The sequence below is a fragment of the Gadus macrocephalus genome, chromosome 7, assembly GCF_031168955.1.
Source record: "Gadus macrocephalus chromosome 7, ASM3116895v1".
Classification (NCBI taxonomy): Eukaryota; Metazoa; Chordata; class Actinopteri; order Gadiformes; family Gadidae; genus Gadus; species Gadus macrocephalus.
The window spans coordinates 20,199,053-20,212,339 of NC_082388.1; the positions used below are offsets into that span (position 1 = coordinate 20,199,053).

General features: G+C 39.8%; 1 protein-coding gene across 2 annotated transcripts; it reads right to left on the reverse strand.

The window, feature by feature from the left end:
* Positions 1 to 627: 627 nt before the first annotated feature.
* On the reverse strand, positions 628 to 13,003 carry dgat2 (diacylglycerol O-acyltransferase 2). 2 transcript variants are annotated; one of them, XM_060057277.1, is made up of 9 exons: positions 12,690 to 13,003; positions 11,345 to 11,427; positions 10,701 to 10,829; positions 9,572 to 9,679; positions 9,042 to 9,112; positions 4,277 to 4,481; positions 3,579 to 3,753; positions 2,552 to 2,754; positions 628 to 2,096 (listed from the first exon to the last, which is right to left on the reverse strand). In XM_060057277.1, the coding sequence occupies exons 2-9, from the start codon at positions 11,376 to 11,378 to the stop codon at positions 1,942 to 1,944; spliced, it is 1,080 nt and encodes a 359-aa protein (XP_059913260.1). In that variant the 5' UTR covers positions 11,379 to 11,427; positions 12,690 to 13,003; the 3' UTR covers positions 628 to 1,941. The 2 variants fall into 2 exon arrangements, with proteins under 2 accessions (XP_059913260.1, XP_059913257.1); XM_060057274.1 differs by lacking the exon at positions 11,345 to 11,427.
* Between the last annotated feature and the right edge of the window lie 284 nt (positions 13,004 to 13,287).

Here is a 13,287-nt window from a genome sequence, read left to right on the forward strand (position 1 = left end):
TTACACGGTATTAGGGAATTTAAAACAATGGAAATTGATAAACATCCTTTAAAGTATGAATAAATATCCACATATCTGATAGAATGTACACAGAAAGATAGAAATAAAGAATAGAGATACATAATATTTTGTCCTCCACAAATTCAGTATCCTAATCTAAATTGTCCTCCAGGAGGCAGCATTCAACCGAGCAAAAGAGAAAAAAGTACTTACAAATGTATTTAAAATCGGAATTTCACTGAGCTTCTCGCCAGACCACTGAATATAAATAATATATATGTGAAATGTAATATGTAACGGAGTTAAAATTTTAATTTTGATTATGTTTAAGTGGTGTCCTACGGTGCTGGTATGTTTGTTGGTTGTGTGTTGCCATGTCTCCGAGCGGCGTTGCCATGGGAGTGAGGTAGCTGCAATATATTTTGTTTATTGAGGAAGACATCCTCTGGGGGGTATATTTTAATGCAGTAGTCTTTTAATATACCAACACCATTTTATGAAGACATGGGTGCGTCGTCTTCTGTTTACAGGCTTCCTTCAAAATAAAGAAGAAAATATAAATCCCGTCATTGTTCTTAAGTCCTTCACTAAATGACAACCGTTACATAAATATCAAAAGTCAACACATTTTTTAAAACATAAAAAAGTTTAATTTAAATATTATCAAACAGATTATGCAACCATACAGAAAGGCCTTTCGAGGTTTATTGCTTGAGATAATGATGCACATGGATTAGACACTTGTGTCTGCTCTCTAGCAGGACACGGTCAAAGTAATGAGAACTTACTTTTCAGATTACACTATTAGCATCGCTTGCTGAACCTGTCCTTAACACATACATGCACATTTTCCCCTCCAAAATATAAAGAGACACTTCAATTCCAAAAATAAAGTTATTAAAAAACGACCAACAGCATAAACCATTCGAAAACAATTCCCTGAAATTAGCAATGGTTACACTTTTCCATCAATACTTCCACTTTCTTTAATGACTGAGGTTTGAATCAAGCTTAAAGACCTGAAGGTATGGGAACATTGAGTGACGTCTCTTTACACACCAGTCAGTCCCTAAAAGGACAAGAACGGGATGGGATAAAGAACTGTTTAGGGAAGGTCTTGTATTAAAGGCATTTTTAGAACATGACAAACAAAAACAAACATACAAAAAAGTGCACAAGTGTTTTTTGAGGAAAAAAGCAGAAATCCATGTCTACCTTGAGTCTTCACAGAATACAATTAATACTTTCTGGCAAATAATCAAAACATCAAAAATGTTTGGCACTTTCGCAACATGAATTCACTTGGTTTCTACCTTCACCTACTATTATTATTATTATTATTATCGATGCATTAAGTAGGAACAAGTAGGATCTTTGGCTCAATTAGAGTTTGGGTCTGTCCGCCCAATAATAAGAGGGGTGACTCTTTTTGCATTGCGTTTGCATAGAAATTGGATCTCGAGAGGAGAATTATATGAATGCATCAGTGAGTAATACAAAAAAACAACATGGCACTTCATGAATGTTTTGAATCTGTTAGCTTGTTGCTGTTTTATCGATTATTGGGCCTGCCAGGACCAAGTGTTCCGCCCCAATTTCTTCTGATAAAAAACTGCCTTAAGAAAATAAATCGAACAATGATGGACCATTAATGGCAGTGCATCATCTGAATTTGTCTCTCTTATCAGATAAAGACAGAAGGTAGAGAGCACACACAGAATACCATTTTCAAGATGACCCAATTCATTCTACCTGCACATTTCTTAGGGACAAACTACCCTCGCACTGGTCCAGGTCGAGACCGAGTGTCGGTTTACAAACGTAATTGTTTTGTGTGTTTGAGTTTGTGGTCCGGAGAGAATCAATCAAGGCACATGAGTGTCTGGTGGGGGCAAAAGGGATTGTATCCAACGTCAGCCCTGGGGGGACCAACAACCCTTCTCACAGGATTTCGAGGACATCACTCTCTTTGAGACCGAAGTGGGTCTTATACTTGTCGAAAAGACACTGAAGGGATTGGATGTACATCGCGTGGTACTGATCCACCACATCTGGGGTCGGCTCCTCGACTTTTGGCACTGTAATGGGCTCCCCGACTGGTGAAAACAAAGAGTGAAAGTGTGTAAACAGAATTAATCGACAGTAAAAAGAAAATGTGCATTAGTAGGAGTTAAACATTAATGTGCCCTTGAGGTCGGACAGAGTAAATATTGACAGTGTGGATCTTCTGCTGACTGCCTTACATGGGTGCTTGTAACATATAACATTGGCCTTTTAAATTACATTACAGAATGAGCACACATTTGAAAGCATATTTGACCATTTTGGTGGTCTTTCATCTATTTTTTCATCTATTAAACATTTTAAAAAAAAATTACGCATATAGGCATGGCGGGGAATAGCAGTATCCGTATTAGTATTAATAATAATTATAATAATATATTCTATTTGAAGCGCTTTTCAACACACAAAGCATTATGAGGCAGTGCTCTTCGATTAGAAAGTAGACGAGGGTGACGATAACCTTCAAGCATTAACACTTTGAACTCACCAACAGTAGTGATGGGTTTGCAGTAAGGCACAATGCCCCAGGTCTCTGCCGAGAAGAAGCTACATCCGTGGAATAGACAGGGGGCAAAGCCCACAATCTTCTGCATCTTCCTCTGCACCAGCCTCCACCAGGAACCTTCCTCAAAGATAATCTGCTGGTAAGCATCATTCTCCCCAAATGAGTATACGGGAACCAGGTCCGACCTGAGGGAAGACCACAGATTACTCAACAAAGCTCTTTGCAATACTTTTTTTATAGATGACTTTGGTTCACACAAATAAAATCATACAATAAATAAAGACTTTATAACTTTGTATGTATTCAAGTCATTCTCAGTATTGTAACTGTAGTGTAAAATTGATTTTAAACTTTATATATTAGATACATTTTCAAGGAAGGCAAATATCCATAATATTAATAATATTGTGTTATAAAGGGTACCCTTTTTTAAGGAGATACAAAGTAATACATATGTATGATGTCAAGTACCTGTAGAATTTGAAATTATTTTCATACTTTACTGGTTTTGGATAACTAAACTTAATTGACCCAAATCCACTATGTGTTGACTTAGTTTTCTTATGTTGGACTGTAATCCTAGTTATGAATGAACATTCCCATATCTAAAGCCTCTTTGGAAGAGGCACTACAAGATAATACATAACCTGAAATAGGACCTGGACTCATTATGGGAAAGGTTCCCACTGGCTTGCACTGAATGTTTACATATGATTTTAACTAGTGGACCTATAGTTCTGTTTATGGGATTTAGTCGAAGCTCTGTTATAATTTAGCTCAATGTAAGGGAACATGCACATTCGAGTCAGGATTAAAATTGTTCTCATTATGAAACTCATATAAGCTTGAAAACCGGTTTTCATAATGAGATATTTATTTTATACATTCCTAGGCATTGAGTATTCAGTGCTGGTATGTTGATATATTAAAAAAAATGATATAACTTCTTAATTTTCTTGGCTCTACATTATATTTTGAGATGATGAGTGCATGCTTTTGCCAGACATACCCTTTCTCGAGAGCTAATCGGACGAAGCCCTTGCGTCTGCTCAAGGTGACAGAGTTCTTTCCTGGGGCACACTCCAGAGATTCGGCTGCCCCTCCGACTACGATCACCACAGCATTCCCTGTGCCGTTACAGGTCAGCAGGTAGTCTATCGAGTTCTTGTTCACTGGGCAGATGCCTGTAGAGGGGGGGAAAAACAACAACTGAGTTTGTAATTCCTTACTATGCACAATTATCTGCCATCAATCCTGCAACTCCCTAACCTCACTATCCTGACCTAAAACTTTGGTCCCTTATTGTGTCTGGCACTGATAAAACATTTATTGTGTTTCTCCCCGCTTCATCTGATTATTTATATTGTCCCTTTATTACGTCTAGTCTCAACTTGTTCCTCAGACGCAGCAAAATAAATACAGGCCTGTGTATGTTAGTCCTTAAGTTCCCTTATTGTGAAAAACTAACTTCAAAAAGTAGCTGTTCTTTCGTTAAACAACCACGATGAATTAGGGCCTCAATATAACCTCAATTGATTATACAGTAAAAGATAGAAATATTGCAGCCAAAACAAACTGGAGAAAAAAAGCGTAGCAAGCTTAGATAAACAAAAGCCATTTGGCTGTGCAACAGGCCAAAGCTCAACCGTTGTAATGCAGCTGCAGTCACCGTTATCAGAAGTTTAAGCATATAAATATCTGATGTACCTCCAGACATTAGGTAATCTCGAAGGACTGGGAAACGAAAGTTGCCAGCAAGCGTTGCCAGGGACGGCTTGATCCCTGGGAATTTCTTGGAGAAGCTTGTGGCCTCGGTCCCAAAGTTGCAGAAAGCACCAAAACAAAAGATGCCGTGGGGGTGGTATCCAAAAATGTAGTTCCGGCTGGGCAACAGGTCATGGGTCTTGATCAACTGAAAGACAAGGAGGAGGGGGGGGACACACAATACGTTTAAATTATTTCCCTGTAGGGTTCGCAAAAGTTAGGGACTATCGGTTTATGTGGACAATGATTCAGTAATCTGGAACATTCTTTGGATGTTTGGCCCTGACAAAGTAGTCAAAATAATGCTGTGTGTTCAACCTTCATTTCAATCTACAAATAACAAAAAAGCTTTGCGAGAACCAGGAGGTCTCGCAAAGCTTGTATAACAAAAGACAACCAACCTAAGTTAAACACGACCATTAGGAACATAGCTAGTACACACAGCTAGTTCTTGTGTAGTCTAGGATTTGTTAACCAGTAGTAGGCAAACAATTTAGTTATGTAACCACATTAGCTGATGAGATTACATCCCAGATCTTCACAGAGGCGACAGAGGGGGGACTTAGCAAATAGAAAACTACATTGGATTCAGCAACATATGCCATTGCCAGGGAAGGAAGAATAGGGCATGGACAGCATAACAAGGGTTGTGCAGCCGGGACAATCACTGATATATTCATGTCAGCATAAATTGGTACAACACCAGACAGGGTTAACATAACCTTTCAACACAGCAGTAGTTGAAAGAAGCCCTAGCACGAGTTATGAGAATGATTTCATCAACGTACTCCAAGTTTAAACACAGCCAAGTAACACCAATGATTAAAGTGCAGGACACTGTGGTGAGCAAGGTTCAAGGTTCCTCCAGGGAGCACATCTCACGTCGTCATCAATTGGCCAACAGAGCACATAAAGATCCATCCATGTGTGCACTGTCATTTTGATACTGTGTGGAATGGGGAGTGAATGTAGTGTCCAACACTGGTCTGATGAAGAACAAAAAGAGTATGGCATTTGCTGTATTTTTATTCATGATTCTACTTGTTGGCGTTGGCCATAGTTAGGGGTCTAAGCAGCGAAGCTGCTTGGTCCCCTATTGTTTCTGTAACGTGTTTTTTTTTCCTGAAATTCTGTAAAAGTCATACTGCAGCCTATACCGTAGGTCGAAAACTCAGGTATGGTTACCATTAACCCCCACCACCCATAAACCCAAATTTGTGGTACTGCACCCAAAGGTGGCGCTAATGTAAAAAATCATGAATTAGGCTTATTTCTCCTCACCAGAATGACCTGGGGTCTCATTTATAAAACTGCGTGGGATCGTTACTAAAAATGTGCGTACGCCCAGAAGCCAAGTTTTGCGGGCGCCAAAAAATATTCAGATTTATAAAACCCTGCGTACGCACACCGTACGCAATCTTTGCTTTATAAATCACAGAGTGCCTACAAGTGTGCGCAGCTGAATCAGCTTCACGTTCCGCCCTGTACACGCCCCTTTTTAACCATAAATTGTCAATGCAAATGACCTCATGAATTTGATCTGCATATAAAACAGACTCAGATGCAAGGATTATGTCTTGTCGGAAACAATGGCAGAAGTACTGAGAAAAGCAAGAAAGCGAAATTTCACCGAGGTTGAAGTGGAGACACTTGTGGGTGAGATGGAGGCCCAAAAGGTAGTTTTGTTCAGCGGTCACAGGATTGGGATCGCAAACAACAAAAAGCAGAGTGAGTGGCAACATGTTGCTGCAGCAGTGAACTCTCTCAGTAGCATGGAGCGCACAGTCCCAGAATTAAAAAAGACATAGAGTTACATATTTTTATGTAGCCTACCAATAAATCGTTATGGTCCCTAAATACCCTCTCCCTCCGAATCCTGCCATTTGCATGGTCCGCCAGAAGTGCCTATAGTGCAGCATTACCACGGCGCTCACCTCTGCATTTATAGGGTTACGGTAATAAGACTGACCGAGAACACCTTGGATAATCAGTTTGTAATCACCCACGTAAAATGTTCTTGAACATAACCCCTTTTTAATGCCTGATTTGTCATGAAAAGCATCAAGAGTAACGGACAACGATTGTGATGAGGAGTATGGCTTGGTTTTCCACACTTGGGATTTAATTGACATTTGATTATGTGTTTACAGTGTCACATAAAAATATTATGTTACTGACACATGTTGGACAGATGCTTTATTCCATGCAGTCGCGCCGTCAGTGGACAGTATGGAGTGACGGGATTAAATATAGAGATTTTTTTTTTATTTCTATTCTAAGGAGATGTTTCTGGAGTTATAACTGAGAAATAACGCAGTTGACTTAAATTATTCTGATTAGGATTTAACGCATGATACGGGTTGAAATTAAATTTATGAAGGGCGATGATAAAACATAATCGTTCTTCTCACTCTACAATTCTTCGGTCTGACTTCAGTTCACCACCACACCATCTGTGTCGCCAATTCTCCTTTTCCTCCAAACCATGCGTACGCATGGGTCAGAGTTTGCTTAGGGCTGCGCACATTTTCCCGTCAAGTTGGTTTTTTATAGATCACAACCTTGGCGTGGAAAGTCACGTACGCCAATTTCAGCCCCGTTTTGTGCGTACGCAACGGTTATAAATGAGACCCCTGGACTCAAAATTCTTTAATAATATTAATCTCTAGAATCAGATGCATCATGCAATCATGTTTACTTTTCCCACAATTTCATATTAAAGCCAATCATGATAAAAAAGATTCACAGGCTACAAAAATAATCAAAAATTCACCAAAATCGCCACATAAAATCTTTAGATCAAGCCTCACAAAAATCATCAAACTGAATTTGTTTTATTTAGTTCCATTTGAGAAATATTGGCCAATAAAGTTGGAGCAGCTGAGCTAGCCCATTTTTCTTATATGACCATTTTGTTATTGTTTGAAAAAAGAGTATCATCAGGTGGATACCAATACCACCCACTACCCATAAACCCAAATTGTGGTACTGCACCCAAAGGTGGCGCTATTTAAAAAAATTATGAACTAGCCTTATTTCTCCTTACCAGATTGACATGGACTCAAAATTCTTTCATCATATTAATCTCTAAAATGAGATGCATCTTTTTCACCCTTGTCTTCTGCTCTAAAAATGTTTACCTTTCCTACAATTTCATAGAAAAGCCAAACGTCCACAATCTCAGCCCATTTTGCCTATATGACCTTTTTGTTATTGTATAACTACCATACGGCTATCATTCGGTGGAAACCATTAACGGTGCAAATTTTCAGATCTCTACTCTCTTAAGAAAGACCTTAATTCTCTTGTGAAATGTGTGCTTGGAGTTTTCTTGATGTTGTGTGCTTATCAATAGACATTTTCACCATGTGAATGAGGCTTCATGCAGTTCAGGAATGGCAGAGGCTCAATGCTGGTGATCCTTAAGTTGAGAGTTTGAATCCTGATAAGAGCATTTTGAGCTAGCTGAACATGACATTCTGTCATCTCTCATTTAAGAAACATTTAACAGCACCTGAAATTCATAAGGCAATCAACATTCCGACTCCTCGTCAACCATTTTCCTTCATAATTAACTGTCATATTTATATTTCTTCCGTTAGTGTTCCTGACCTTTTTTTTTTTTCAGGTATATGCTTTTAAGAAAGCCCTTAATTCACTTGAGAAATGTGTACTTGGAGTTTTCTGGATGTTGCGTGCTTATCAATAGACAATTTTACCATGTGAATGAGGCTGCAGTTCAGGTTTATGGCTTAATGGGATAATGCCTTGTACAGTTGATCATTAGGTTGAGAGTTCGAATCCCGATTAGGCAATTCTAAACATGACATTCAGCCATTGCTCACCTGAAAGCCGAGGCACAGTATGACATTAAGTGGAACGTCTTCATCAACATCTTTCCTTCATAATTATATGTCATATGTATATATCTTCCTTTAGTGTGTTCTTGACTTTTAATTTTTCTCTGATCCCGTTAATCACCGCTTGCGGTTATATTTATATATAGCTTTTGTTTGACTAAGAATTGGCTGAGATTTACAAATCACCTGAAATGCACTCGCAACCTTGACTTGTGCCTCTGTCATTTTACTTTAAATAAACAACAGTTGGGATTTGAGCCCAATTCAAAAAATAGTCATGCTCCAATAGACACGATGTCCATGAGACTGTGATAATGCTTCTGTGCACAGGTCGATTTTATCTTCTACCTCAACTCAAGGTACAGAGAACAGGCAAAGAGGACATAATACCAGCTCAGCACTGCTCCTATCAGGCAGGACAAAGTCTAGAACTCCCCATCAACGTCAAGCGGCCCTAATCAACTGGGAGCCAGGGGCTGCATGGAACCTGCAGCTGATAAACGATCCAGCCCTTGATTAGCTGATGAAGCATTCACGCCACGCCCGAGTGCCACGCACAGTTGATCCATCTTTTTATCATAAAAACCAACAGACCTTTAGATATAGTTAGCGTTAGAACAGGACTATGTAGAACGTTTACACAATTTACCTATGGGTCCAGTTCAGGATGGTGTTTTGGCATATTTGACTAGTTTCTCTCTTGCAATTAGTTTAATTTTTTTTCATAATTGGGGTAGGTATATATTAGATTTAATTGCACATAAAATTGAATCATAGATTAAAAGGTGTGTTTCATGAAAATACACTATAAACCTACTTAACTTTAATTGGGTTGTGTCTCAACTTACCCTGACTGGAAAGTAGTCTCTGAAATACGTCCACACGGTCCAGTTTCTGACCCAGGAAGACCTCCTGCCACCTGAACAGATGAATAACGTTAATGACTTTGATTATGTTGGAATGTCCTCTGTCGTATTAAGTTTTATAAAAGTATCATTAAAGTGACACAAATAGTCAAATGCACACAATAGACACATTTGCATGTTCATATTCTGAGCCTGGAATACGGTCCAAACAGATACTATCATTTTAGAAAGCATTACCATATACTAGCAAAGAAAATAGTTTAAATCATGCAGATTACATTTTTCTTCAGATTAACTGTTATGAATGAACTGATAAGAACCAGTTATTGCACATCTTTTTTTGGGGGTAGTTTTAAACCAAAAAAGCTGCCAGAACAGTTACGTCTTACGTTAACAGTCACATGTGCAAGGCGCAAACAGCATGGTCAGATGGCAGGCCATCAAGGCTTCCATGCCAGTGGGTATGGATTTAGAGATAAACGTCATCTGTCTCGACGTCCAAGGGGTTTTACCTTGCTTCGGGGTGTTCCAGTCAAAGATGAGCCAGGCGGTGTACATGGCAGCGATGAGCCAGCAGTCCGTGCAGAACATGTAGATCAAGAGCACTGTGGCCGAAAGACCTGCAGGCAGAAGGACTCGTCTAAGAAGCTGGTATCGAAATACTGTCAGGTGAAGATGCATACCCTGTACGGGGTCTTCGGTCTCCCATGAGGGAAAGAAGTGTGATCGTCTGTTTTAAGTATGACGTGCTGACTGGTGAATTTGCATAACGTCAGGTACTGTTTTAGAGGATTTCTTCCCTCAGTCAAAATGAGGATTGAAAATGTTTAAAATCTAAGAAGAAATTAAATGGTGTCTTTTTTTACAGGCACCATTTTAGTCTGGTTTGATTAATATAAACTGATTCATGGCTTATAATATATTTATATATACACTATAGTCCAGATGTAACTATTGATCATCATAATTATTTTACTATTATAATCAAGCCATTATGATTCGACCATTACATAATGAATGGAGGAATGGAAAGTCAAATTGCTTAATTCTATTGGTAGCCTTTTTGTGTGCTGAGCATAACTCCATGGAGAGGGGGGCGGGGGGTAAGAAAAGCACAAATTACAGCATAATTATGCATGAAGCTTACTGCATTGACCTCGTTATTTGGAGCCTAACGAAAACAGCGTTCAACACAGCAAAAGATTCCCCAGGGCCCCTTGCATCTATAGTGGGAAAATTATATTTTCACACTACGTATAGTTTCTCTATAGTGTTTACCATTTGGCTCCATTGTAACAATATTTACCTTATATTCTTGAATAATTTATACTTAAAGTTAACCTTACTTATACTTATTATCTAAGTGAACTGAGACTAATGTTATTGATTACAGAGGGATGTCTGTCCGAGTGTTCTCCGGTCAACCCTCTGAGGTGTTATGAATACCAAAAGGGACAGGGCCCGGAGCCTGCCCCCCACCCCCTGCTGACGCGTTTCTCTCTCTACCAATATTCCAACAATTTGGCTGAGAAGCCTCCAATATTTTCCACCATAAAGACAGCAAGAGAAACGGAATGTGAAAATGGAATTTTCCCACTACACACCAACACTGAAGACACACAGGTAAACTCTTGCACTCACCCAGGGCCAGGAAGGAGATGACCCACTGGAGCACAGAGATGCACTGGAGATGCTTCTCCATCTTGGATCTGCAAGGCCAGGGAGGAGAGGGCAGGTCCTGCAGAACCGAGAGAACACTGGATCCAGTGCCTAGAAACACACACACACACACACACACACACACACACACACACACACACACACACACACACACACACACACACACACACACACACACACACACACACACACACACGGGAGGAAGAGAGATAAGGAATAAGGAATGAGATAGGGATTGTACAAAACATGAAAATCACTCCTTTGTGAAAACATTTAAAGAAGAAAAAAAACGAAAACAACATCAATTATATATTAAAAAAAAAAGCCAAGTCACTAAGACAGAGTAATGGATTAAAGCTACGACCGACAATGACCACACAAAAAACAACACAGGCTCTATGCTTGTTTCTTTCTCAGCAACTTTCATTCTTCACAGTGTAATTGCATTAGACTACAGCCTAATCAACGAGGTTGGGCGGGGGCGGGGGGTTGATGAGACAGATGACACAGACAACAAACACACACACAACACCGTGGCAAGCGCCTACGTCATGTCCACCACAGAAATGAAACCACAGTCCTGCGGCACCGCTATACAAACTCACCATAACCATCCAACTGTCTCCCCATAAACAGCATGGGACCAAGGTAGAAACTCTCTTCCCCCTCTTCAGTCAGTGACTCAGTCCTGATACAGGGAGCATGTGAGGAAGGCGTCCCACATTAGATTCACGAGAACCAGAGGAGCTCACAGCACAGAAAAGCCAATAAAGATGGCCTAAGAGACCTGATCCCATTTGTAAATAATCCGAACAACATGATGGCTGAAGGCTAGAGGGTTTAAGTCCTCACAGGGCCATCGATGTTTGGATCGCTTCCAGTCAACGGCCGGTAGGGCGGGAGATGCAATGACCGCGTTTACCTTTGGCAGTTGGGTAAATTCTTACAGGAGAGAAAAGCTAGGCTTACAGCAGAAGTTTGACTGAAACTGTAAAATCAGTGCTTTTTTGTATTGTGTCAATATTACTTCCATCTCTTACACTTTCTCACATGAGCCAGACCCAATTCCACTAATTTGAGTCGTGGAATTTCTGCCAATATCGGTGTTCCATCTAGGATTATAGGAGGAACTTTAAGAATTCTACAGAGGTGGGGAAAAAGGATCAAATAAGTCTTTATTTTCAAGCTGCTGTCCAGCAGTACAGCCATTGAGTGCAATAACAAGAACTTTAGTCCGCCTTCGCTCACTTATCAGAGGTTCACTGTGTCCATGTCAATAACCAAAACCCATACACAAACATGCTTACAAAGTCTAAGCAATTCAAGCGATTCACTCATCAAACTGACAGAATTCAACAATGTCCCAGGCTTTCGGATGATCATTCCGAAAACATTAACAGTAGAATTTTCCAAAAAGAATAATCACCCTCATCATCATATTGATTAAAAACAGAATGAGAGGTAAATCCACCACCTACCTCTACAACTTTTAAAATGTTCAACTTTTTAAGTAGGCCTAGACAACTATTCTGACTGAACTTCAGTTAGGATAGTGTTGTTGGTTTTGATTGTATTCAGTTACTGAATACAATCAAAACCAACAACATCATCCATACAATTAAATTAAATTAAATGAATCTTCCAAAAAAAGAAAACCGGCCAGGCCAGTAGACTGACCAACGCATACATTATTATCCAAGCTTTGAAGCCAAAGTTTTTAAATCAACATTCTGTCTTGAGAGTGGCACATAGCTCAACAGGAACCAGATCAACGCAAGAAATTAACACGTTCGCTTACTTTTCATTTCCAAATAGAAAACAACAAAGAAAACAAAGCAATTCGACTCAATACATGCATCCATAACAATGAACCCCAAAAGATTTAACATGACTGGTGCGGTAGAGCATCACACAACGGCATGTCTTACAGTAAGCACTGCCGAGTCTCACCTTTGACGACACCCGAATAGGCAGCCAGAAGCGTCTTCATGTCTGGAGATCTGAGTGAATCGATGGCCAAAAACTGAATTGTTATCTTCTGTTGTGACGTGTGTCCCGATTTACAGCTCCCCTGTCATGACAGGCTTCTTCAGACTGCAATGAATGAGCGCACTAGACAGACATTTAATCTGAGTTGGGGAGGAGCAAGGGGTGAGCGAATCAATCGCCAGTATGTGATCTGCCCGCAGAAAGAATTAGGTGGATGCCAGCCAAGTTCAGGGATCGATCGGGTGAATGTTTCGAAGGAGTCCAACCAGTGTAGCGGCTAGGTCGGTGCAGCTGTATTTATCGAGAGCACTCTCAGATGGGTGTGTGTCAATTGATTGTTATCTAATAACCGCACTTTGGCTGTATTGTTATGATTTTTCTTTGATACTTTGGAGCAGCCTACTTGGATGTTATGTTGTATTGTCGGAGATTACCGTCATTTGCATCTATTTCCATTGAGTTGGTTGCAAAATTTAGGGGTTTATATTTTATGTAGGGGTTTATATTTTATTTATGTAGCCTAATATTAATAATACTCAATAAGGCCCACGTTCAAACC

Excerpts from the sequence above, each read along its gene's own strand:
- dgat2 (XM_060057274.1), bottom strand. The coding sequence starts at position 12,729 with ATGAAGACGCTTCTGGCTGCCTATTCGGGTGTCGTCAAAG. Across the intron at positions 4,482-9,041 it reads GAGACTACTTTCCAGTCAGG|TTGATCAAGACCCATGACCT; the intron begins GTAAGTTGAGAC and ends CTTGTCTTTCAG. Across the intron at positions 2,097-2,551 it reads CAAACCCATCACTACTGTTG|TCGGGGAGCCCATTACAGTG; the intron begins GTGAGTTCAAAG and ends TGTTTTCACCAG.